This window comes from Ictalurus punctatus, chromosome 7, assembly GCF_001660625.3.
Source record: "Ictalurus punctatus breed USDA103 chromosome 7, Coco_2.0, whole genome shotgun sequence".
Taxonomy (NCBI): Eukaryota; Metazoa; Chordata; class Actinopteri; order Siluriformes; family Ictaluridae; genus Ictalurus; species Ictalurus punctatus.
The window spans coordinates 10,761,905-10,787,586 of NC_030422.2; the positions used below are offsets into that span (position 1 = coordinate 10,761,905).

Consider the following 25,682-nt stretch of genomic DNA (forward strand, 5'->3'; position numbering starts at 1 on the left):
TCAGAATTTTGAGACGTCAAATTGTTGAGAAGTTTAAAATGTTGAAATGTTGAAGTCAAAATTACAAATCATTTTGATAAGTCAGACACTTGAGATAATAAGTCAAAATGATAAAGACAAGTCTGAGTTTTGAGAAGTCATTTTCAGATAATAACTGAATTTTGAGAGAGGTCAAAATGTTAAGATAATAAGCAGAAATATTTAGATACGAAAAAAAAGTTTTCAATAAGTCAAAGCTATGAGATAAAGTCAAACATTTGAGAAAACAAGTCAGATTTTTAAGATAACAAGTCAGAATGTTGAGATAAGACGTTCTGAGATAAGTAAAGATTTTTTAGTTAAGTCAGAATTTTGACATAAGTCAGGCGTTTGAGATTACAAAGTAAAAATTATAATATCTCAAACTCTTGACTTATATTATTATTTTCTCTTTGTAATCTCAATCTCTTGATTTATAAGTCAAAATATTAGCATACTACTATTGGTAAAAATCAAGAAAAAAATGTTCATGCAACCCCCCCCTTTCCCCCCCTTTTTTTCCCTAACTTGAATGGGTTTCCATACTGATCTTATTCGATGTCATGCTTAAATGACTGCCAGTACTCAAATATGAGTTATGAAGTCTTTCTTAAATGCCTGTGGATGTTGTTATTAAAGACAAAATCATAACGTCTTCATGTTCAGAGTTGGACCTGGCAGTCTAAAACATCTGTGTCATTGCTTAATTGTCCAAATCTCTACATGAATGTCCTCTCAGAGAAGAAAGTAAAAAACGACACAGTGATCAAGTGCCATGTTTTTATTGTACAAACAGGAAACTATGTATATGAGCAGTGCTGCTGTGGAGAGGAATTCACGTCACAATGAGACGCAACCATTAAGTTGACAATGTACATAAGGAACACATGCAATGCACACGTGACATTATGTTTCAGTAGTGACATGCCAAAAGTGAGAAGTCCGGTTCATGGTGCTCGAACTCTTTGCTGAAAAACAATGTAAGAATAAAATGCTGAATTTATGCCAGAATTGAATTCAACCTGTATTGCATTTCTTGGTGAAATGTTTTAAACATGCTACGACAAAATATAATTATTGTCCTTTACCAAATCTCGGATGTTTACAAATAGACTTCCAAGTGGTGCATTAAGCCTCAAGTGCGATTAAAAGGATTCGCAAATTTAATTGCAAATACCCAGGAAAAGTTGGTTAGTAGAATTGTTCCAAGTATCAAACACATCATCATCATCATAATCAGTTCTTCTTCTCTGTTTTATGAAAATATGTCTTTAACAATAGCTCAAGTGAAATAGTGTTTCCAAAAATAAAACTTGTACTTGATCCCAGGCAATTACCTCTGACTAGTTTCTCAAGCACGCCCCAAATTTTGGCATGGAACTCAGACTTGCACATTATCTCAGAGAACAATTAAATGACATGTTCATCATCTTCAGTTATTGGTTTATAACAATCAGGGTCATGGTGGCACCAGAGGCTATCCCAGGAAAAATGGACACTAGGTGTAAGGACAGCCTGGATGTCACAGGGCAAAATGAACACATACATTCATGTCATGAGTCAAGATAGTGTAGCCAATCTGCCCTCTGGCATGTTTTTGGGAGGTAGGAGGAAACCCATGCAGACACCATGCAGAACTCCACACAGTCAGTTGAATTTGAGCTCAGGATCGAACCTGGGACTCTGGAGCTGTGAGACAGCAATGCTACTTCATGTATAAATACTTTATAAATGTTTGGAAGGGTGGGGATTGTGTAAAGGTTTTACGTTTCAATTTGACCCACTTTACACATGGCATTACATTCCACAGTTTCCCCACCATAATGATTGCATTTCACTATGGCATGAATTCCATTCCATATGCTACATATCCCCTATAAAATGAAAATTCTTTTTAGTACACAAATTAGTCAGTGTCTGGAAAACCGTCCCTGAAGGTGCACTCTGATATGAATTTCAGAAGATACGGCCCGAAGCAGAGTTATTAGTAGCTGATCAGTTACTGTTAGTAAGCATATGAGGCTTCAGTATGAGGCTCGGGTAAAATAGGTGGCTTCTGATGCAACAGGCACTGGTCACATGTGTAGTAAAGCAAAAGGTCCATTTTCTTAGTTGTTCTTAGTTGTCATTCCTTAGTGGCATCAGCAAAGAGTAGGAAGCCAGAAAAGGTACTGTCGTCTTCGCTGCTGGAATAAATTCCATTCCAGTCCCGCAGTGTCTCCAGCCACACCTGGTCACCGGAGGACAGTCGGATCAGTGCCATGTTGGAGGCCTGGTCGATGTCTTGGCCATAGAGGGAGTCGCGAGTGCGCAGTTTTCGAACCCCGTTCACTATCAAAGCGGCCCGTAAAGGACGACTGCGAACGGTGATGTAGTAGGAAAACACATAAACGCCTCCATGAGTGCAGTTAAACTTGCTGATGTAGGGGTCCCAGTGTCCTTCCTCGTTGTAGATGACTTTGTCAAATCTGACCGGGTGGCCAGGAGGAGGGAAGGATCTGCTAGGGAAGAGTCCTACGCTGAAGGCTGAGCGCTTCTGAATGAACGGTTCTCCTTTTGAGCCCTTCATTCCCCTTTGGCCACGTACCCCTTTAGGACCTCTCATTCCTTTCAGGCCGTGCATGCCTCTTTGCCCTGGTGGTCCAGGTGGTCCTCTTTTACCTGGCTCTCCCTGTAGACCTTGAGAGCCTGTATCTCCTTTTTGGCCCATTACACCAGGAGGTCCCTCTGTGCCATTCAGTCCTGGCTTGCCCATGTCTCCCTTAGGTCCTGGAGGCCCAGGTTCACCTTTGTTACCTTTTTCCCCCTTCTCCATTGTTCCTTGTTCCCCTATTTCTCCTTTTTCACCCTTTAGCCCCTTCATGCCGTCTCGTCCAACAGGTCCCATTGGTCCTGGCAGGCCCATCTCACCCTTCTCTCCCTTGCTCCCATTCTGGCCAGGTTCCCCTCTGTTCCCTAGTTCACCTTTCAATCCAGGCAGGCCAATATCTCCTTTGTCTCCTTTAAGACCTGGTTCACCTGGAGACATTAAAAAAAAGAAGTTAAACTGGACTTTCTCGTGACAGTACGTCTCGTGTTACTGTCTCGAGAGATAGTCATTCACAGAACAACACACCTTTATCTCCTGGTTTGCCAGTAGAACCTGGTATTCCTGGAATCCCTTTCTCTCCCGCTTGTCCTGGATCTCCTGAAGGAAGAATAGCAATGTCATTAAAACTTTTCATGGCTGTGCAAAAAAAAGATGACCTTCTTACTGCTACATGGTCGATAGACTACTTGGTAGTCATTATAAATCGTTCAAGAGGAAATCAAAAGTTAGAGTCGCTTTATGGATGGTTATCAATGTTTTTACGCCTTCTTAGCAAAGGGCTCATCTTTCTATTGGGCAATAATACAATATTTTGATGTTTGGCAAAGAAATATCTTGTTTTATTTCCTTTCTTTTTATAAAAGGGAAGAGATGGAAGACAGTAAATTAAGGTATCCAGAACAGTCATCGTTAGTATCACCTATCTGATCTTTGGCAACTTGCTATTCTAGACAATTCTATTAGTTTAGAATTGTAAGGTGTGTATGGTAGTGGATGTTCCTAGTCTATCCAGACTGTATTAACCTTCTGGCTTGTATTGATGTCATTGAGAGGTCTGAAAGCATGATAGATTCTGATCTGTATTTGGAACAAATTTGAATCACCAGCTTAGGTATAGCGTTCACAGACCTTTGTCTCCCTGTAGTCCAGGAGCTCCAGGAAGTCCTGCTGGTCCTGTTGCTCCCTGAGGTCCCATCTCTCCCTTCTGCCCCAGAACACCTGACATGGACAAACAGGAAAACAGACAAAAAAATCAGGATGGATGATATATATAAACATAGCAGTAATTCAAAATCTAAATCAATATCCATCAGCGTAACTCCTTACTCCAACCTTAATGTAGGGGCAATGCACTCTTGTGTGGACCAACAAAACCTCAAATCTGAACACAATATATTCCATCTAAATATTTACTCAATATTTATCGCTGAAATGGATGATTTGGGAGTGCCGGTCTTCTGGAATGTTCACCACCTCTAGCTTTCATCTCAGCCTCTACACTGTATCTTTCATTTCCTCTGTCTGACCTGGCGACCCCTTCTCTCCGATGGGTCCTGGAGGGCCCCTCTCTGGTGGACAGCACTCACAGAAGTTGAAGAAGCACTCGTTGTAGTCCAGAGTGTAGTTCCGGGGACCCATTCCAGGTGGCAACATAGCCTCTGTGTGGTAGTCAGCTGAATAGGCGTCACTGGAGTAGGTGCTGCTCTCGGTGGAAGACGAATATGAATCCGTGATGGACTCCGTGGTCTCCTCAGGCAAGGCGCTGCTGGAAGGGATAGGAGCCATGGTAGTGGTGAAGCGAACACTCAGGCGGGTAGGCGGCACTGAAGAAGTTTCCCCACCCTGAGGGGGCTTCTTAGTAGGCTTAGCCTGCAGTCGCTGTGGATTCCTGGGTGGTGACACCTCAGCCACTGCTACCACCATTGAAGCCATCACCAGGATGACCAAGCTGAGTGAACTGGTCATTTCGTTGATGATGGTGATGAGTAGCAGCTTGTAATCTACAGCATGTGAAAGGAAGGAAAAATAAGAGAAAACACCATGTATATGGCAGTTAAATCCAGTATCAGACAGCATACCTAATCAAATTCTACAAAACCTTGTAGATGTTCAGTAAACCTTCAGATACACTTCTTGTCACATCACATACTATAGGATCTAATTATGTATATATCTAAAAACTTATTTGTATACCATTTTCTGTTTGCTTCATAATTGAGAAATTAAGAAATTAAGAGGTAGGTGAGGGAACAACGGTTTAAAAGTTGCTAGAACGTAGAATAGAACATTAGAACATTTTTTCCCCCTAACATTCATGTTCATGCTGCAACATGTTTAGTTGTGGGTATGTTAATACTATGAAAAGTAGGTGGGGCTAGTGACATTCTGTTGTTTGTGTGGCCTTAGCGATAAAGAAACAAATGGCGAATTCCACTTTGAGGACTTTTCACAATTTTACGGCTGGCCAATACAATAGGAAGTCACGTGTGTGTGTGTGTGTATATATATATATATATATATATATATATATATATATATATATATATATATATATACTGTATGTGGAGAGGAAATGTTTTAATATTTCTCCCTGATAGCAAGTGTGTGAGCTTTTACTTCTATTATTATTGCTAGGTAGCTGATTTGGCTGGCTAGTTGCTAAACAAAGGACTTAGGCATTAGTTAAAATGTCTTAAAATAGATGTAATAAGCACATTTCTAGCAACAAAATGGTGACAGGTGTTGCTATCATTACTTGTGTACATTTCCTGATTTCTGCATATTACCAGTGCACAGTGGACACAAATGAGAAATAATATCTGTAAATTAAGTATGTATAATTCATATAGGTCTCACTATTATCATAACAAGCAAAATTAACATACAGGTTCTCATGCTCTTTTGCAGATTTTCATTTCATGTAAGTCGATTCACGAGACCTCGCTTACCTTTGTCGGTTCACTTCTTCTGGCGTCTTCTTCTCCGTCGTCCTCCTAACCTGAGAGGGAACAACATCGCAGCCACCACCTTTTAACAGCCTGGGCCTCTGCATTCCCTTGGGCTTCTCCAATAAAAGGCTGTTCAGCTTCAGTGCCATGTGGCGTGTCCTTGGCATGGATTCGGGGGTGCGATACCTGAGGAGAGGAGGCTAATGTGATGTTTTCGAGGCCATGTCGTATCAACCAGCCTCATTCCCAGGCATCCTTGGGGTAGAAATAGTGCACTAATTTACACTTGTGCACATAAACACACGTGCACGCACACTCACTTATTAACATATTAATATATTCCAGATGATGTGATTATTAATATAGGCTATGCTGAATTTTTCTGCAATAACTGCAGCCATGCAAAAGTCTGGGACAAAATGAAGCACATGTTAAGATATTAATAGGAAAAGAAACCAAAATACCAGTTAAAATGGTTTATATTTTTCTTTCTGAATGTCATATAAATATTCTCTAATAATTTATATGCCCACATTTGCTTTGATACTTGCTTCCTTTGTGTATATCCTCTGATCTATCATATACCACCTTCTTAAAATAAGGTCTGGAAGCTGAGAAGATCATGGCAACACTATTTTCTGGTACAATTTGCATTGTATTTTGGATTTCACGATACTCACACCTTCATATTTAAACTTTTTTTTTTTTAAATAACATCATAGATATGTTGTAGAATAGAGGTACATTTTGCTTTTGTCTCATTCAAAATCCATATGGGATGCAAACTTTTGCGTCTGTAACTTTAGAAAGGCTGCTAACGTATTCTTTAAAAAAAAAACTAAATGGTAAGCAAGAGGTTGAATGAGTCATGGTTTTCCCAAGGATCAAAGAGATTTAGGAACTTGGGGGATTTCACTGTAGTCTCGGCCCTGTACACTTGGGAGCGTATGGTCTCATACCTAACACCCCTTCAAACAGCACAACCGAATGTAACCCCTTCACCAGAACGTCTATTTTTCCACACACACAATCGACTTCTGAGAATAGTAAACAAGGAAAAATTCCTAAATGAAACCCAGGGTCAAGACTTTCTGGAGAGACGTGACCTGTTTTCAAGGCTCCCTCTCCGTTTGGCAAAAGCTCAAAGGGAAGCTCAATAATCAAAGCCGATGAGAGATTGGACTGCAAACCAAAGCTGTGGCAACATTTCTGTAGCCCACCTAAAGGAAATTTAGCACTTGTGACTTTTAGGCTCCAGAAGGGTTACTGTAAGGGTGTTCATTTAATGGTGTTCATTTTAGATGGTGTATAATGTTCTTATGGCTCTAGGACCTCATATCTGACTTCAAATCTGATCCGTACGAGAGAACACTGGAACTCAGATTGATGCATTGATTACATTACATTAATTTATTTGGCAGAGGCTTTTATCAAAAAATGGGACTTGAATCGTTGAGCATTAAAGGTTCTAACTGAAGAACCAGACATGGGCTCTGTGATAGAACTGGGATTTAAACTCACAACCTCTTAACTGTTGACCTACCATGGCCAGTGAAATTGAATTCTGATTGGTTGATTAAATTTTCAATAACAGTAGCTCTGTCAGTAGTGCAAACTGCAAACCAGATCACTGTTCCTGTTAATGTGCTCGTCATTCATTAATAAATAAAACATTATAATCGTTGGCAAATCACGTTGACACGTGTTGTTATAGGAAAATAATTAACTTCAGAGTGGTAATGGAACCACGTCTGATCATGTCACTGATTGGCTGTAGATTGTGAAACGTCGCGATCACTTGATCACATAACACACTATTAATTACAAAAAAAAGTGTCTACATTGCAACAGACATGAAACTTGACACAGTGTTAGTTTTACACTAAATACACTCAACATAGGATTTAGAAAAGATTTAACACCTTCACTTAAAGTCCAACTTCAGTTCAGCGTATAATCCATAAGCCTGAATGTACATACGCTTGGTCCTCTCATCTTACAGTTGTCCTCCTATTATTTCAGTAGACACAAGGGCGCCATTTGGGAGGACGGAATGGTTACCTGAGCTTCAGATACCTGCTCTCTGTCTCCCTACAGACTCCTACAGAGACCATGCGTTAACTTCAAGAGGCTCAAGCAGTCTGGGCTAAATGGCACAGGTTTGATGTCAGGTGCTCAGAAATCAAAGATCATTACCCAACGAAAGATCTTATACGTGCCTCTGCCTTTCAGCAGGTTTTATTTATTGTCCTTAAATAAGCGCGGTCATTTGCAACAACATGAATATCAACCTATGTGTTATTTAGCAATTATTTAGCATGTTTGCTGAGATTTAAAGAAAACTGTAATGAAATGATTATGACCATCACTTCATCAAATGAATCAAAGAGAATGTGTTATAAAAAACTTAACGTTTTGCAACTTTGGCACGTTTACAATGAGGAATCATATTCTCTCTCTCTCTCTCTCTCTCTCTCTCTCTCTCTCTCTCAGTATAATATAAATATATATTCTGATATTTAAAATAAATTATATATATATATATATATATATATATATATATATATATATATATATATATATATATATATATATATATATATATATATTTCATTTATTTATTTTAAATGTCAGAGCCCAACAACTATTGTTGTTGTTTTTTTCCCCTCAGGAAATTCTCAGCCACTTCAATTAAATTAGTGATTTTTTTTTGTTGCAGAAATTGGATCAGTTATTCTGTCTAGATCACCAACAGTGAAATGAATTTAAACAAAACCTTTTATTATTACCGTTTATACCAGCCATTTATTAACAAACTTATCTCTTTTCTTTAAAAAAAAAAAAAAAGAAAGAAAGAAAGAAAGAAAGAAAGAAAGAAAGAAAAGAAAAAAAAAAAAAAAAACAACTCTTTCCAGCAATGACATCGTCAATAAACACCACATGGGACAGCGTCATTGAGTGGCCAAGTGTGAAAAGCCAAACGGTCCATACATGTGGCAAATTTTGGCTCTTTCTTGAGTAAGCCCTTGATTTCCAAACAACTTGATACTAAGTAATTTAAGAACAGAGATAGATTGTGATCCAATAGCTTTTGAGCCTAATAGCATTCAATGTTCAGTATGATGGGAAACAGGTGATGTTCGAGTATGATCTCCGAGTATAAAGAGTACTTCGAATGGAATGATAGTTTTGGCACTACGTTTTGTGTGTGCTAAATCTGATTTTTCGTGCTTTGTTTTGAAATCATAGCTCAAGACTTAAAGCTGAATTAAATCAAATTGACTTGGTTTAATTCGATTTGACTGACGTAATCCAACTTAGAATTTGACAACAGAAAACATTTCAAAGAATTCAGGTTCAGATGCACCACAGCGGTGTATTGTCATTCCTTGCATCCTGATTGGTTGAAATTCCAAAGTGCTTCTAGTATAAATGTGAAAAAGTTTTGGTGATTTTAAAATTTGAATTTGTTTAGTTTAAATTATTGAATGGGAAAACTGTGTTAGTCACCAGCCCTTGAGTCTTTCATTCAAACCGCACAAAAACGTACGGTTCTGTTGTTTGTCCCGTCCTATAATTTGTACTTTGACTGAACAATGCATGCATAATCTATTTACTTTTAGTATCTCCTCCAGGGACTTTTCAAGAAAAAAGAATTATTGAGTGAATAATACCTCGGTCGTGTTCATTACACACATACACACAAAAAACCTTCATTTGAATTTACTTAATGCAGATGCATATTTCGGTTCCATGTGAGCGAATTGAGTTACATTATGATGATGTAACTCAATTCATTTGAAATGATGGTCATTTCAAAGCCCTGAATAAAACCAAGCTAACGTCCTCGTGCGATTTTATAACATAATTGGATCACGTTAATATCACGTGACTTTATCACACTCTACGTAGATCAATCTAGCTATTAGAAACTTGATTCAGTTCAATTGAGTAGGCTATAAGCAAACAATAATCGTGTTTTGATGAGAAACTTAATTTATTTTTCTCTAAACTAATTTGAGTATTTACTGCCGAAGACACGTTATGGATATGGTCTTTAAAAATTTGTCCTGATGGACACTAAATCTAGAGCTACTCATAAACTGTGTGAATCTGCAGTCTGGGCTAGAAAGAAATCAGCCCCTGAGATGACAACGACCGGTTGTTGTTGTTTTCCATTATTTATTTATTTTTTGTTCATGAAAGAGAGGGAGGGCTTTATAGCACCATTTTATATCAGCATGTCCTGATTCGGATGGTTTGGAGCCCTTTGGCCTTCCATATCCCAGAGTTTGGAGGGTCGTTAGTCCGCACCCTGCACAGGCCACTTCATCCCCATTGTTATGATCTGCTGTGGTATAAATGCGGACTAAACCGTGTTCATCAGGACAAACCGGGGCATTACTTTAAAAAACTAAAACAAAAAAAAACTAATGATAATTGGAAATCTTTCTTGTTGGTTAGCAAACTTGCTTGTTGACTACGGGCTTTCGTCAGTTTTTATTTTGCAGCTGCTCTCACAACTTCACACGCTCTCCAATATCCAGAAACAGCGGTGCGTGAAAAGCGCGTTTCATTCCCAAGGACACAAGAATGGAAGCAGGGCGTCGGAGGAACTGAGGTCTTTAGCCCTACACGCACGTGATCTTTAGTTCTGGATCATCATGGAAGTGATTTGAAGCGCGCGCGCACGCGTGTGTGTGTGTGTGTGTGTGTGTGTGTGTGTGTTATGAGTGAACAGTCAGCAGTGTGATGATAGGAGACGCGATGACGCTGCTGTCTCTTCTGGGTCGCATCATGCGTTATTTCTTGCTCCGGCCAGAGACCTTGTTCCTGCTGTGCATCAGTCTGGCCCTATGGAGCTACTTCTTCCACACGGACGAGGTGAAGACCATCGTCAGGTCCAGCCGGGACGCCGTCAAGATGGTCAAGGGCAAAGTGGCCGAGATGATGATGATGCAGGACGTGAACGGCGGCGGCCTACACGTGGTGGACGGAGAGTTCTCCAAGACGTGGGGCTTCAAGAGCCACAACGTGGCCGTGTACTCCATCCAGGGCCGCAGAGACCACATGGAGGACCGCTTCGAGGTGCTCACAGACCTCGCTAACAGGAGCCACCCGTCCATATTTGCCATTTTTGACGGCCACGGTGGCGAGGTAAACAAAACCCAGTGGCGTTTATAACGTTGGCTTGCTTATATTACACATATAGATGCGGTTTCTATAGGCTACATTCAGCCATACAGGGAATCCCGCATCATAATCCCTAGCGGACATTTTCCACATATTGGTCCTGATGTGAGGATCAGCTGGCGCGCTATTCCATTTAACCCAACGGAGGGGGTACATGTATTTTTGTCTTTGTATTGTTGTTGTTGTTGTTGTTGTTGTTGTTGTTGTTGTTTATTGCAAATGCAGTTTTCAGTCTGTATTTGGTAGAAAGTATTTTTAAGGCAAGCAATTTGTTTAATTTAAAAAAAAAAAAAAGCAATATTGGATGAAGGCAAAACAAATCCCACCCCCTGTCAGAATGGGTCATTCCAGGTCGCCTTCGTTTTCTTAGCTAACTAGCACAGTAAACTGTTTTGTTGTTGTTGTTGTTGTTGTTGTTGTTTTTTCTTTTAAATGTAGCATTCCAAGTAAATTACTCAAACAAATGCTCATTATAATTATAATAATAAAATGAAACTACTGGGCAGATGTAAAGGCAAACAAGTGTTTGACAAATTAGGCAACTCAATTATTTAGCTAGCAGGCTAAATAAACAAAATGGCTCGCGCCATGGCTAATGATGTGCTAAAGAATGAACAGTTAAACAAGGCTTTGTTAGTTTCTTAACTGGTGAATGATAAATGGTCTAGGGTTTTAATATATCTTCAGGGTTCAAATTTGAATGTTTAACAAATAATGTACTGTACATCCCTCAGAGAGAAAAGCGTTTCTTGAGAGACTGAGATCCGGTAATGCTGTACTATCAATTTGTTTTACTATCAATTTATATGTTTTAAGCCACTTGTCTGTAACACAAAATCTCAATCTTTATGGGGGGGAAATGTCAAAATTACAGCACAATATGGTGGATTGTGGATAAATAGCTAATTAGTAGTATAACTCAGACACACAAAACAAAAACAATGGCAAAAGGCTTCAAATTAAATTTCAACTTCATTAAACTTTCAGGCCTCCTGGAAGTTTAATGAAGCTACTCCGCAATATCACAACCTTTCACAACATTAAAACATTTTTATTACCCTACTGGTATCTTGTAATAGCTACTTAACTTTAACACATGCTTTAATGCTATCAAGGGTTTAGACTGTAGTCAACTAAAATTTGTGAAGTTCCAGTTATATACATGTCCTTGTTTATGAAGGTTCGGATGATCAACTAACATGATTGAATGGTGACAGGAGTGCCCTTTTAAAGCTTAGCCAATAATGATTAGTTCATGGCTATAAATAAGACAATTTGATGTGGCTATGTTTAGCTTTGTAGTGGGTGTTCATGTTGCCACTGTTGACTTATGCCACAGACTCACAGTCAGATTAGAAATCTGTTTTGAACTTGAAGTGGAGAATAAACATACTTCTCTATACTACTTTGCCACGTCTGAATCGCAGTCCGGTTGACGACCCCTGAATTAGGGCACACAGACTTTGGATCCTGTTTTTGATCAATGCAGCCAACCAGCCGATCTGTTCAGATAATCACAAAGAACCAGAGTCTCATTCAGAGAACAATGACTTCACTTAAACGGGCTAATATGAGAGCCAGTGAACTCCTTGGGTAATTGCTCATTGTATTTGTTCATAGTTTCCCTCCCCCCAGTCTGGAAGCCATCTGCTCCTAGGCCTCCAAACCCTAGTTCCTCTAGGGATTATACCAGATTCTCAGCTTCATTCCATTCTAGATATTTATCAGTTTAAAATTACACTCTGCTCTGAGATCGTGGATGTTCTTCCACTGAAAACCTTAATGCCACATCATTCTCTAGGAATAGACTCGTCAGACCAAACGATTCAACAAATCTGCTTCTAAAGAGTAGATAGCTTGCAAAGATCATTTATGTAACCTCTAGGTCATTTGTCTAGGTTTATGTAGATCCATCAAACTAGTTTAGAAATTATTCAGTGGAGCAGGATGTCAGTTGTAATCTCCTCAGCTCCCTCATTAAACTATTTGGCATTTCTAGCCACGGCAAAAGGCCTTGGACATTTATTGGTCTAGAAATTATGTTGGAGGAGGTTGAGTAGCTTTTACCCAAGATCAGTGGTATCAGTGGTTGCTAGTGCTCAGATGGTTTTGTGTTGTGAGTGCAAGACAATCGACCCTCAATTGCTTAGTTTTATGCTTGTGTTATACTCCATCTCTGTCTTGTAAGTTGCTTTGGTGGATAAAAGGATCCATCAAATGGATGTATCTGAATAATGGATCTGCAGGCGTCAATGGATCTGCAGGCGCCTAGTTTGTGCTAGGGCTTATTGCCATGGACAATATCCCATATTATCATTGAAATATGTAATACAGAATTTGATCACAAAAACCTGACACATGTCAGTGAACAAGATGGCAGGATGTGCCCCAAGGAGCAGTAAGAAAACAGCAAGGCAAATGTTTGGTGTGAGAGCTACGTAATAAATAATACACACATCCTCCTTTTTTTTAATTATTTTTTTTTAACAACCAAAGACACCACAGACCCATCTTCATGTTTTCTGTTGACTCACAAGACCGAGGTTTGTGAATTCACAGGTCAAAATAAAGTGAATGTAACAACTATTATGCATGATTTTAATGTCTCTCTTCCTTCAGTGAATTGGCTTATTTGCAGGCGTATTCAGATTAGGTATCTGAAAAAGTCTCACGTATCGCTGTAGCAAGGGGTCACACATCGTAAATGCTATGGCACTGTTCACAATCAGTGACAGTTTGCATTTACTGGTTACCGTGATTAATTGTTCTGACGTTGTTTCTCTGCTGCAGTTTCAACGTTAGAACTTCAAAGGAAAATGACACGATGACTTTTTTTTTTACTTATATAAAATAACAAATTGTAACATAGTCATGTACTGTAAAATGAATAAGATAATTTGCTTAACTTGGCCAAAAAGAGCAGACCAGTTATGCCCAGCACATGGTAATTTTTCCAAACAGCTAGCAAGCTGGAAAACTTTGACTTTGATAAATGGCTTGCTCTTAGTGCTTGCTATTAATGGAAACTACCATTCCGGCCTCTGCCATTCATTTATCACAGAATCGTTATCCAGAAATAGAGTCAGTGTGGTCATGTGCGATGATTCCAGTTGGCCCAGCTGATGCTGGAAGTCTAGGCTACATGCGTTGTAACATGATAGACCCACACAAATGCTTGGGTTAAAAATAGCCTGCAGATTGAATCTCAAATGTTGCGTCATTCTATAGCCACGGAGTCTTATATAATGATGTGCGAACCCTTTGAGGAAGAGATCTCTTACTGTCATTGCTGAGGACATCAGCTGTAGCACTGAGCTTCTGCCATGGTGCTCTTGTGCAAACTTAAGGCTGTCTGCTCATGAATAATGACCGTTGTGCAGTTCACCTTATGTTTGTACATCACGTGTATATATCACAGCTAAATTGAGCCATCAACATTCCTTCATGGTTCCATTCTGAGACGTGAGACCAGGTGCATGGAAACATGTCATACCACTATCGTGATGACATTTTATGCACTACTGCCAAAATAAGATGTTAAGTGCACAATATTGAAGTAGATCCACATGATGTGGGCTATTTATGGTATTTCCGTCTGTGTGTGTGTGTGTGTGTGTGTGTGTGTGTGTGTGTGTGTGTGTGTGTGGTCTATGTAAAGAGGTCACCTCAGGTCATATGTTCTCCTAATCCCTCTTTGTTCTCCAGTGAACATTGACATTCTTTCAATAATTCAGTGTGATAATGTAAAATGTTTTTCACTCCTATTTTAAGAGAGCCATACAGTAGACATCTTCTCGCCATTCAGATAAGTCCTTTCTGTGCACCGGAATAAATTCAGGTGGAACAAATCTAAAGTGTATCCTCAGGAGGTTAAAAATAGCAGCAGGGAATACAAGCCAGGTTCTTTCGAAGACGGATATTAAATCATGTTTGCCTCTCTGATTTCATTATCGTCAGGGAGCGGAATCAAGAGTGAATCAGTTTGTGAAATGCAGTGCAAGAAAACACACAGAGGGAAGATATGATGAGAGATGATGCTCCCAAAGCTCAGATTCATACTGAATAATGATAGATATTGTTGTGTGTCACAGCGAAGGACACATTACAAAGGATATGTAAGGAATAAAATGGTTGGGGGTTTGTGATTTTTAGATTAGTATGTCACAGGACAAGATCAGTAAACACGCAAATCCTCTCACCATGGTTTCTGGAAATGCTGCAGCATATTAAATGAGCTGCGTCATAAATGTTAAATCTGTATTTGACATATGAAAACATCAGGTATCCGCCCTTCCAAAACCGTCTTATTCAGTTCACTAATTATACGTCTCGGTTATTAGAATTACAGGAAATATTAATGGAAAACACCAGTCAATTTATAAACATTGTTGTTTTTTTTCTCATCTTTATTTTAAAATAAATTTCACATCAGAAAATTTCATCATAGTTCCGCCTTTGTGTTCTTCTTACAGGCGGCTGCTGACTACGTGAAGGCTCACCTGCCCGAGGCTCTGAGGCAACACCTGCAGGCTTATGAGCGCGAGAAGAAGGACAGCCCAATCTCGTACGCCTCCATCCTGGAGCAGCGCATCCTCGCTGTAGACCGAGACATGGTGGAGAAGTTCTCAGCATCACATGAGGAAGCGGGTGAGTGGAGAAAAACAAAAAGAGAAGGAGAAACCATGGTGTACAGGAAAGTGTCAGATTAGCCGTGGAGGTCAAGTGAAGCACCAAGTGAAGTTTTAGAATCAACTTTCTGCAGTTCGGAACTGAGGAGTTCAAGCAGATGCTTTTGAGAAGAAACATTACCAAACTAATCTGAGAACCACAGCTGAGAATCACTGATATGCACTGCTGTGTTTTCCAGACAATAAGTTGCTCCTGAGTGTCAAACCGGTTCCACTGTAATCACAACAGCATGCAGTGGGTGCAAAAGTGGGGCAAGGGTCACTTTACTTGACCAAGTATGGGTTGGCACTTGAGATGAGCCAGTTCTAACACAATATGCTTTACTGTGTAAACAGTAGCACCTAAATCCAAAAATAATCTATTTTGGATGAACAGAAAAACTAGTGGAGTGGAGCTAAATCCTTCTTTATTGGTCCACACTATTCCCTCCCTCCCACTGTAGGTACTACGTGTTTGGTGGCTTTGCTGTCTGATCGAGAGTTGACGGTGGCGAACGTGGGTGACTCACGCGGCGTGTTGTGCGATAAGGACGGTAACGCTGTGGCTTTATCTCATGACCACAAGCCCTATCAGCTGAAAGAGCGCAAGAGGATCAAACGTGCAGGTGAGCGAGAGTACACAAGTCAAGTGAAGTGGGTTTTATTGTCATATAACTTGTATACGTTTGAACAAAATGTATTTTCTTCAGGACCATAGTTTATTTAAAAGAACAAGCCCTTTTAAAATGAGCTTTTGAAAGCCTGAGAGGTCAAGCCTTGGGGTTTTTAGACTTGTGAATAGTCTAGAGCTCTTTTTTTTCCATAGAAACATACTGTTTTCTTAAGGGACGTAACAGACCTTCCTTTCTCATCCAGGGGGCTTCATCAGTTTCAACGGCTCGTGGCGAGTGCAGGGTATCCTGGCCATGTCACGCTCGCTGGGCGACTACCCGCTGAAGAACCTCAATGTGGTGGTGCCAGACCCTGATGTGGTGACCTTTGACCTTGACAAACTACAGCCTGAGTTCATGATCCTGGCCTCAGATGGCCTGTGGGACGCGTTCAGCAACGAGGAGGCCGTGCGTTTCGTCCGTGAACGCCTCGACGAGCCGCACTTCGGCGCCAAGAGCATCGTGTTACAGTCATTCTACCGCGGCTGCCCCGATAACATCACTGTCATGGTGGTGAAGTTCAAAAGCACCAAGAACGGAGAATAGTGCTTTTATTTTTCCTGTAGAACTTTTCTATGCGAATAGGAATACATACTTCCCAAGAATATGATCAATATTGTTTTTCCTGTGTGCCAAATGGACGACCTTTTAAACGTTTCCATAAGTTAACCCGACTGACTTTTATGTGAAGGAGCAGTGCCAATGAACTGGCAAGTGACCATGCATCTATTTTTTTATTTAATATAAAAATATAAAATTCTGCCTGAACATATGATATGGGTCTTGATTAAATTACATGGATGCTGCTTGTGATCTGCTAACTAATGTGCTTGGGTTAAAACCAATCCTGGTGATTAAAATGTAATAAAGACAATAACTGGTTTTCCTATTTATTGGCAGAAACTGGTTTTTGGCCATATTTAATCATTTTATACAGTCTGATTCAATCCCAAGCTTCTGTATGAGTGCATATGAAATAGAATTAAAGCAGGCATAATTTTCTGAGAGTGAAATAAGAAATTGTGTAATAATCTCATAACCAGAAATATTATATAAGCTTACCCTGTTTTTGAAGATGCAACAATACAGCTAGCCATCCTTTTTAACGATTTAGTATACAAGCTTTCAGAAAACACACATTTTGATGATTTTGATGGTAGGATGTACACGTGTAAATGTGTTGCTCACTTGTATGAGGTTAACATAAAGTATTATAGCATAATAACAGTCAGCTACAACAATTCAGCTATCACCGTAGCGTGAATCTGTCCATGGACAAGTATATACCGGGACAAAACTGCATACGTCCAGGAAACCGGAAGTGACACTAGAACAGGAAGTGGGCAGTTAGAACTCAGGGAAGGTGGCCCTCTGCTAGCTCAGGCAATGACACCTTCACACCAGAAGAGGGCCACCTTCCTGAGTTCTAACTGCCCACTTCCTGTTCTAGTATCACTTCCTGTTATGTGGAGTAAATAAGGACTCATTGGGACACAAAGGTTAAACAAACAAACAAACAAAATTGCTGGTTGCAAAAGTATTCACCCCCTCCTGGTCAGCATAATTTTTTTGTTTTGGGAGATATGTGTATATACACACGCTTTGCACATCTGGATAGTTGTCTTAGCGAAATGTCATGTTCTGTCAGACTGGATGGGCTACTTTGTATACTGTGGAATCATGACATGTTTACTTCCATATCGGTTCCAGGTTTCAGTAAGACTACAAAATGTGGAAAAGTCCAGGGTTGAAAAAAAAAGTACACCTTGACTTTATTTCAAGGACCTCAGAAGACCCCTGACCTGTGGCTGAACCGCTGGTCAAGTTAAATACCAAAAGATAATTACCTAGTAGTTACTAAGGAGTCACCTGGAACTTATGGGTCTGTAAAGGGAAGTATTAACCAAAAAACAGAGTTACAAAATGTCTAAATAGTAACATAATGAATATTATAGCAGCAGAACCGTTGGGCTAACTGTATGCAAATTAGTGCATCTGAATCCCTGAGCTTTGGTGTTGATTCACGACTGTGTTCCTGGCAGTGGCGCTCATTCCATCATGACCATGGTGTCAGATGAGCGCTCTCAAAATAGCGCCTGTGTTGTAGATCCAAATATTTGAACCATTCACAGCACTGACTCCTGTTACTTTAACTCACACAATGTCCTCTCTCACTATCTGTGGTGTTACTGGAACTGACCACTATGATTAGTGCAGTCGTATATACCAGGGACTGGTGTAAAGCTGAACACACACTCGGCTCTTGAGCATCAAAGACACCTCGGTCTTGTAAACCCCGTCAGAACAAGCTTGCTGAAGAATATGGGTCAGTGTGGTCCAAAATCATCCACTGATGCTCAAATGCTTTGTCTTGGATCAACGGGATCAATGTGTGAGAACTTAACCAGGTCCTTCGAAACAACTCCTGCCGTTCGGGTCTTAGAAAACATGATATGTCTCATTTCGAGGTTGAAGAGATGCTTGGGTGTCTCCGAGGACCAAAGAAAGCATCGGTCGACCAGGAAGAGCAGGAGAAGCAGCTGCAACTGTACAGCGCTTGTTTTCGTCGAGGACCTGGCTGGAGGAGTTTGGATGACTCCAGAGGAAAACAGAGGAAGAACTTGAGAAGGAAAAAACAGTCTCTGATTTCACCTTGAGGATATACACGGTGGTGACGATGGTTCTGGAGTGGTGTAGCAGGCGTGACCGACAGGAGAAGAATATCATGAAGGCCTGGAATTACGTGTTGCAACAAGATGTGTTAAGTTCCATTGAGAAGAGTTAATTTTTCATTTTTTTATTTATTTTTAGAGACATTCCTTCTTTTTAGAGGAATCCCTTTTTAGAGAAATGTTGGTCCAGCATCGCTGGACCAACATTAATTCCTTACTTCATTTCTTTCTTTCTTTGGAATCTTGGGAGGTGATTTGCAGATTTTTGTGGAAGTATTAAAATGTATTAGTATGCAGATTATTATCCAACAAAAAATGTATATCTGTGGAAATTTCAGGCTGGTTCACCAGAGATGGAGGACCACAACTGGACTGACCTTAGCTGAGTTTCCCAAACGCATCAGCATAAAGATCATGGTCAAATGTCAGAATGAGCATCACACTGAACACCCCTATAACAGTTAAGATGGTCTTGACTTTGTAATGCTTTTCAGAAACCAGACACAAACACCGCTGCTGAGAAGCGGTACGTTAATTTCTGTCCCAGTGTGCTTATTTTTCGTTTGTTGCCTTGATGCCATGACAAAATGGCGACTGATCGCCTCCTAGAAATTAGTTCCTCAAGGGTTCTTCGTTTCCTTAAAGGGTTTTTTTTTTCTTTTTTACATGGAACCAATCAGCAATAGCTCTACATAAAAGCTTTGGCTCTAAAGGAACAAGAACAAACCAAAGAACTGTTCAGGGTTCTAGGTTTAAACTTTATAAGGCATAAAGCTGGGAAAATGAAGGTCAAGTGTGAGATGTTATAGCAAGTCTGAACCAGAATCAGACATTGAGATTGAAGAATTCAGCAGCGCTGAGGCATAATGGAATTTGCACAGTGATTCAATAATAATTGCATAAAGTTCTGCGCTAGCCGTTTAACATTTAACATTTCTAGGCTTCCTGTGGGAGTCATCTTCATACTTTGACCCATGTGCCTTATCATAAAGCTCTGAAATGAGATAAGTGAGCAAGGACATGTGTAATAAATCAACCAGTGAGGAGGGAAAAAAGCAACACACTGTGCAAACACAGAACTGCAGCAAGTCCGAGTTCCTGCACATTGGTAATGGGCCTAAAGGGATCGAAGCTCCCCGACGCTCGTATTCTCCTGCTTGGCCTGGACGGAGCCGGGAAATCGACGCTCCTCTTCAAACTGAAGTACAACGAGTTGTTCCAGACGGCCCCGACCATTGGCTTCAACGTGGAGATGATGGAATTGAAGCGGAACAGAAGGAAGATCACCCTGACCGTGTGGGACGTTGGAGGACAGGAGAAGATGAGAACGCACTGGAGGAATTACTACCAAGACACGGCTGGGCTCCTGTTCGTCGTTGACTGTTGGGACCGGAGACGTCTGGATGAGGCAAAGAGAGAACTGGAGCGTGTGCTGAAGAACGAGCACCTCCGAGGACTTCCTGTGGTCTTTCTGGCCAACAAGCAGGATAAAGAAGGAGCCTTAACGGCAATCGAGCTCACGGAGACATTTAATCTGAGGAAGACGTGCAGTGACAGGGACTGGTTCGTTCAGCCGTGTTCAGGAAAGACCGGCGCCGGACTTCCGGAAGGGTTCAGGAGGCTGGCGCACCTGGTGGAAACCACCTCCAACAATAACATTAAAGAGACGGTGAAGAATTTCAGGAAGTCGATAAAGAAGTAGCTATGTAACCCAAAATCTCCTGCCGTAGCAACAAGTATCCCATTGATCCAGATTTATTATTATATATATATATTTTTTAAATATTACATTTATTTCAAATATGCAGAACTTGTCATGATCCTGACCAGGATAAAGTGGTTACCAAGATAAATTCATTAATAAATGAATGAGTACTTCTCTTACAATTAATCATGTTACGTGAACATTTAAATTTTTTTTTTTTTTTTTTTAATTTTATGCAACTTTTTCATTGTACTTTTTACTTCACGACCTTGTAACTACAATTTCTGTCCTATACGGTACATACTGAAATGTTTTCCCCATGTTCTTCCTCATTCAATTCCATGTTAAAAAACAGTTTTAATATTGGTCCACTTTTGAGTGTAAATGTTTGGGGGGGGGGGGGGGGGGGGGGGTGGTATTTTGACACAATGGGTGAAACCCCCCACACCTTTTATTCATTTATTTTTTAAACCAATGAATATCCAGGTGAAAAATTCCCCCTTTTTATGAATCGAGCATGTTAATAACTTGAATGTAGTTAGTGTATACTGTATGTGTTTGCTGAAAAATTGCAGATTTCACAACAAAAAATTCTCAACTTTTAAAAAAACTTTTTTTTTTAAGCTACAAAACAAAAATAATTAAGATGTTTTTTCTTGCGAGTCATGTTTAAGAGTCCAAACCATTTTATTTCATTTTAATTAATTAATAAAGTTACTTTTTAAAATTAAAAATATTGTTTGGTTTAAAAAAAAAAAACAAAAAAAACCCAAATCCCTCCATTTAAACCAACGTTATTCTATTTTTGCATCCCATTTATATAAACATATAATCAAAAAAAAAATTCTCTCAGTGCTTGGTCCATGAAGTTTCCACGTTAAACAAAGATTATAAGAGTATCCTCCGAGAACACATTTAACGTGTACAAAGCAAAGAGCTTAGAAGACATCCGTCTTTCCAAATGGCGATGCATTGTGGCGATCATGTTCTGATAAAAATGCAACTAAATAAAACACTTCAATGCAGTATTGTGTATAAATCAATGGTTTATTCAGTACAAAAAAAAAAAAAGGAAAATAGAAAAAGAGCACACGGTTTAAAAAACAAAAAAGGCACAATAAATTAGAACTTCCACTGCGTTGCCATGTGAAATATAAAAAAGTCTTTCGTCAGTCGGTTGACAAAAGTGGTTCTAAGAGACGAGCATTGCTGACCACTTCTTAAGGCGGGAGATTTAGTTTGTGATCCACGTACAATCAATCATTTAGGACACTTTACGAGTTGAGACATATGGAAAAAAAAAAAAAAAAAAAGAACTTAATTTTACGCCATGTTTCAATAGTTAATGCCAGTTTCAGACAATATAAGCTCCTGAAACGAGGAATCCAGTGCAAGGGATATATGTTTCAGAAATGAATGAGGTCCTGGTTTCGTACAGAAAACACGTTTGGCTGGCTTTGTAGGTTATGGCAGAAGTCTCCGAAGTCAGAAACTACGCAGGAACAGGAAACGAGACCTGGAATGAAAGCGAGACAAGAATTTAGCCAACATGCAGCAAGCAATACCACAATAATGACGCACATCATTTCCACCAACGAAGATTTTTTAAAATTTTTTTTAATATATCACACGTTCCTTGTTATTACGGAAAACAAAGGAGGTGGGTGTCTGGGGTGATAACTAAATTGATAAGACGTTGCTTAAAACCCCCTGAACGCCCTCAGCACTGATTTATTTCAGGACTTACTCAAATAATAGGCTCAGTACGGTAATATTTGGAATATTTACTGGACAGTTTTTAATCCTCAACATTCCAGACTATTGATAGTGCGAGTTGTTTTTCAGTTCATGAGGTTTGAGGACTAAAAACATTCCAGTCCATTATAAATAGACCCCCTGGGGGAAACAGTTTGCACTTTCATTCTGTCTAGGACTCAGCTGTCTTGAAATTTTTTCAATTTTTTTTGTTCTATGAAGTTATAGAGTACTTGCACAACCTTCAGAAAACTCTGGACAAATAATACTTACCCGGTATATATATTTTTTTGTTTGTTTGCACAAAGGATTACATTTTGTAATCCTGTTCTACCACTTGCTCGTGTGTGTGTTAATCACGAGACGCACCCTGAAATCGATTTCTTCACAATAACAACGCTATCGTACAAGGAAACAAGTCAAAGCACAACACGCCCAGTCGTGGTGCATCGTTTCTCACCAGTGGCAAGAAGCATCAGACGAAAGAGCAGAGCTTTTGTGTCCGGAACGGGTTGGTGCTGGAGGACACGCCGGTGAGCAGCGGATCCTGCAGAGCATTCTGCATGCAGAACTGCTGGAGCTCAGCCGCCGCCTGAGACACCTGAAACCAAACACATAAAAAAAAAAATAAAAAAAAACAATGCTACACGTTACACCACAGCCATGACAAATCCTCAGTCCCGATCGCTTTTACGGAAGGAGTCTCCAGTGTCAAAGCTTTACAAAGGTCTTCAGGACCTTGAGCTTTCAGGTCTCTCATTAACACGATAGGCTGCTTTCTTTTATCTTAGCGATTTCCGGAGAAGAATAAAGACAGGCTGGTGAGGAAACAACTGTTTATAGCTTTTATAATGTAAAAGAGAGAAAAGAAACCAACTTGATTTGTGGAGATTATATAACATTAAGTAGCAATAAACATAAAATGTACGTGTTGCAATTGTTGGGAAACAGCTGCAGTATAAGAGGAATAAAACACTTCAGGATGTGCTGTTATAGGAATATAATCAATATTAAAGCAGCAAATTCCGGAAACCGGAAGTCAGCTTCTTTGTGTCAGTTCCTGCTTAGCTAATAAATCTGTGCCTCATTAACACACACGGCTTCAGATGTAGTCAATACCACATTTGAGACTGTTTATTTGAAACATTTAACTGTAGTTTATTTTTAAATGAATTAAAGCGCGCGCGCTCTTTGAGAACTAAGCAGCTTTAACGAATCAAGCTCTGATGTTATCTAACGCTAGTTCAAGTATCTTTTTTGTTAAATAAAAAATTAACATTATTAACATTTACATAGTATGTTCGGAATAATGAGATGAGATAAGATAAGTAAAATTAGACTTATTAAGGCTCGTTTCCAAACGCTCTGATGCACACAGGCCTACGCCCTTTTCCGGCTAGCGGAGTTAGCATGTAGCTACCACCTCAAACCGAAACACCACAAAAACGAAACAATCTTCACACCTTCACCCTGTCGATATTCGCTTCGAACCGTAACTGCTGCACGACCTTCTTCATCGCATTAATGTTGGACGCTCCAGACATTGTGGCAAGTTTCTCGCAAAGCGCTGGAGGAACGGATTGAACCTAGTTTCCGTTATTTGGAATAAAATATGGCTGCGCCTGCGTGAACTACGGAAAGCGAAGAGGGTCATTTGAGGGAGGCGGAGTCAAACTCGAACGCTCTGTATTTAAGCGTTCATTTTAGGTCTTTGTTTTGAAGACCCAGTAATATAATGTAATGTAATTTAATATAATATAACAATATAATGTAGTGTAGTGTAATACAATATACTGTAATGTAATTTAATTTTATATAATAATAATAATATAATATAATATAATAATTAACTGGGCGCAGTGGCTTAGTTTGCCTCACACCGTGTGTGCGGAGCTTGCATGTTCTCCCCGGCTCCTCCGGGCACTCTGGCCCCCCCCCAGCCCAAAGACATGCATGGTAGGCTGATTGGCATGTCCAAAGTGTCCGTAGTGTATGAATGGGTGTGTGAATGTGTGCGTGATAGTGTGCCCTGACTGGCACCTTGTCCAGGGTGTACCCCGATGCCTACTGGGATAGGCTCCAGGCTCCCCCACGACCCCGAAAAGGAGTAAGCGTTGAAGATGGATGGACGATATAATTTAGATAATATAATATAATATAACTGGGCCCAGGGTTTCCTATGGGTACTCCGGTTTCCTCCCCAGTGCAAAGACATGCATGATTGTAGGCTGATTGGCATGTCCAAAGTGTCCGTAGTGGGTGTGTGAATGTGAACTGCGATGGATTGGCACCCGGGTGTACCCCGCCTTGTGCCCGATGCTCCCTGGGATAGGCTCCAGGTTTCCCCATGACCCTGAAAAGGATAAAGCTGGATGGATAATATAATATAATATAATATAATACATGGCTTAGTGGTTAGCACATTCGCCTGTGCACACTCCTCCGATATTGTCACGTTTGATTGGTTTTGCGTTCATTTCTGCGATTGCAAAATCGTGTAATTCTGGAGGGACTGACTGTATGGTCAAAGGAAGGCTTTCCACTAGATTTTAGAGCGTGACTGTCAGGATTTGTGTTCAGTCAGTTACAAAGGCATTAGTGAGCTTGAGGTCAGGTACTGATGTTGGGTGAGGAGGCTCTAGTTCCAGTTCTAAAAAATGTGTTCAATGGGGTTGAGGTCAGGGCTCTGTGCAGGACACTTGAGATCTTCCACTCTAATTTCAACACACCATGTCTTCATGGAGCTCACACTGTGCACAGTGGCATCTTCATGCTGGAACAGGTTCAGGCGTCTTAGTTCCAGTGAAGGGAAATTGTAATGCTACAGCATATAAATACATTCGATACAACTACGTGCTCCCAACATTGTGGTAAAAGTTTGGGGAAGAACCACATATGGGTGTAATGGTCAGGTGTCCACATACTTTTGGCCATATAATGTATATAAATACCATTCGCTTACTACTTAGTTATAAGAATGTAAAAAGTAAGCAATTAATTAACTGCTTTACAGACACAATACAAGTATATAAAAACACTTAAATCGTTAAAACAGTTATCTCTGAGCGACTAATAAGAGAGTTCGTATTCACACAATGATAATTTGATATACAAAGCTAATTTTACTATATTAAACAAACACAGACATATTATCTCTTTGTTGTTGTTGTTTGGGTTGTCCTACTTTTTAATTCCAGCACCACATATCCAGTATGAGCGTCTGTCCTAAACCACAACTTTTTCACTACATAGGATACTATTTTTGCAAGTTTTTCTCATTTTATTCACTGATGAAAACACAATGGAGAAGAGTGTATTTATGAAAATGGTGTAATGTACTGAGACAGGTAGTGTCCAAACGCTGTTAGAGAACATAAGATTCACTTAAACCAGGTTGCACTTTGTAGGGAATAGGGAATAGGGTAGTATTTCGGACACGGTCTCTATTTTTTTCTACGGAGAC

The 25,682-nt window shown here is 39.9% G+C and overlaps 4 protein-coding genes across 4 annotated transcripts; 2 read left to right on the forward strand and 2 right to left on the reverse strand.

Annotated features, from left to right (window-relative positions):
- Positions 1 to 671: 671 nt before the first annotated feature.
- Positions 672 to 4,725, reverse strand: otol1a (otolin 1a). The gene is made up of 4 exons (XM_047156694.2): positions 4,135 to 4,725; positions 3,737 to 3,826; positions 3,134 to 3,205; positions 672 to 3,036 (listed from the first exon to the last, which is right to left on the reverse strand). Exons 1-4 carry the CDS (start codon positions 4,682 to 4,684, stop codon positions 2,144 to 2,146), a joined length of 1,605 nt encoding a protein of 534 aa, XP_047012650.2. The 5' UTR covers positions 4,685 to 4,725; the 3' UTR covers positions 672 to 2,143.
- Positions 4,726 to 9,852: 5,127 nt separating this feature from the next.
- ppm1la (protein phosphatase, Mg2+/Mn2+ dependent, 1La) lies at positions 9,853 to 16,980 on the forward strand. Its single transcript, XM_017471950.3, has 4 exons — positions 9,853 to 10,713; positions 15,222 to 15,396; positions 15,881 to 16,042; positions 16,293 to 16,980. Exons 1-4 carry the CDS (start codon positions 10,309 to 10,311, stop codon positions 16,631 to 16,633), a joined length of 1,083 nt encoding a protein of 360 aa, XP_017327439.1. The 5' UTR covers positions 9,853 to 10,308; the 3' UTR covers positions 16,634 to 16,980.
- A 585-nt stretch (positions 16,981 to 17,565) lies between these two features.
- Positions 17,566 to 21,780, forward strand: arl14 (ADP-ribosylation factor-like 14). Its single transcript, XM_017471951.3, has one exon. The coding sequence runs from the start codon at positions 19,871 to 19,873 to the stop codon at positions 20,459 to 20,461; it is 591 nt and encodes a 196-aa protein (XP_017327440.1). The 5' UTR covers positions 17,566 to 19,870; the 3' UTR covers positions 20,462 to 21,780.
- Positions 21,497 to 23,820, reverse strand: gng5 (guanine nucleotide binding protein (G protein), gamma 5). The gene is given in 3 exon segments (NM_001200496.1): positions 21,497 to 21,980; positions 22,680 to 22,820; positions 23,683 to 23,820. Coding segments are annotated over 2 exon segments (207 nt in total). The 5' UTR covers positions 23,764 to 23,820; the 3' UTR covers positions 21,497 to 21,980; positions 22,680 to 22,694.
- Between the last annotated feature and the right edge of the window lie 1,862 nt (positions 23,821 to 25,682).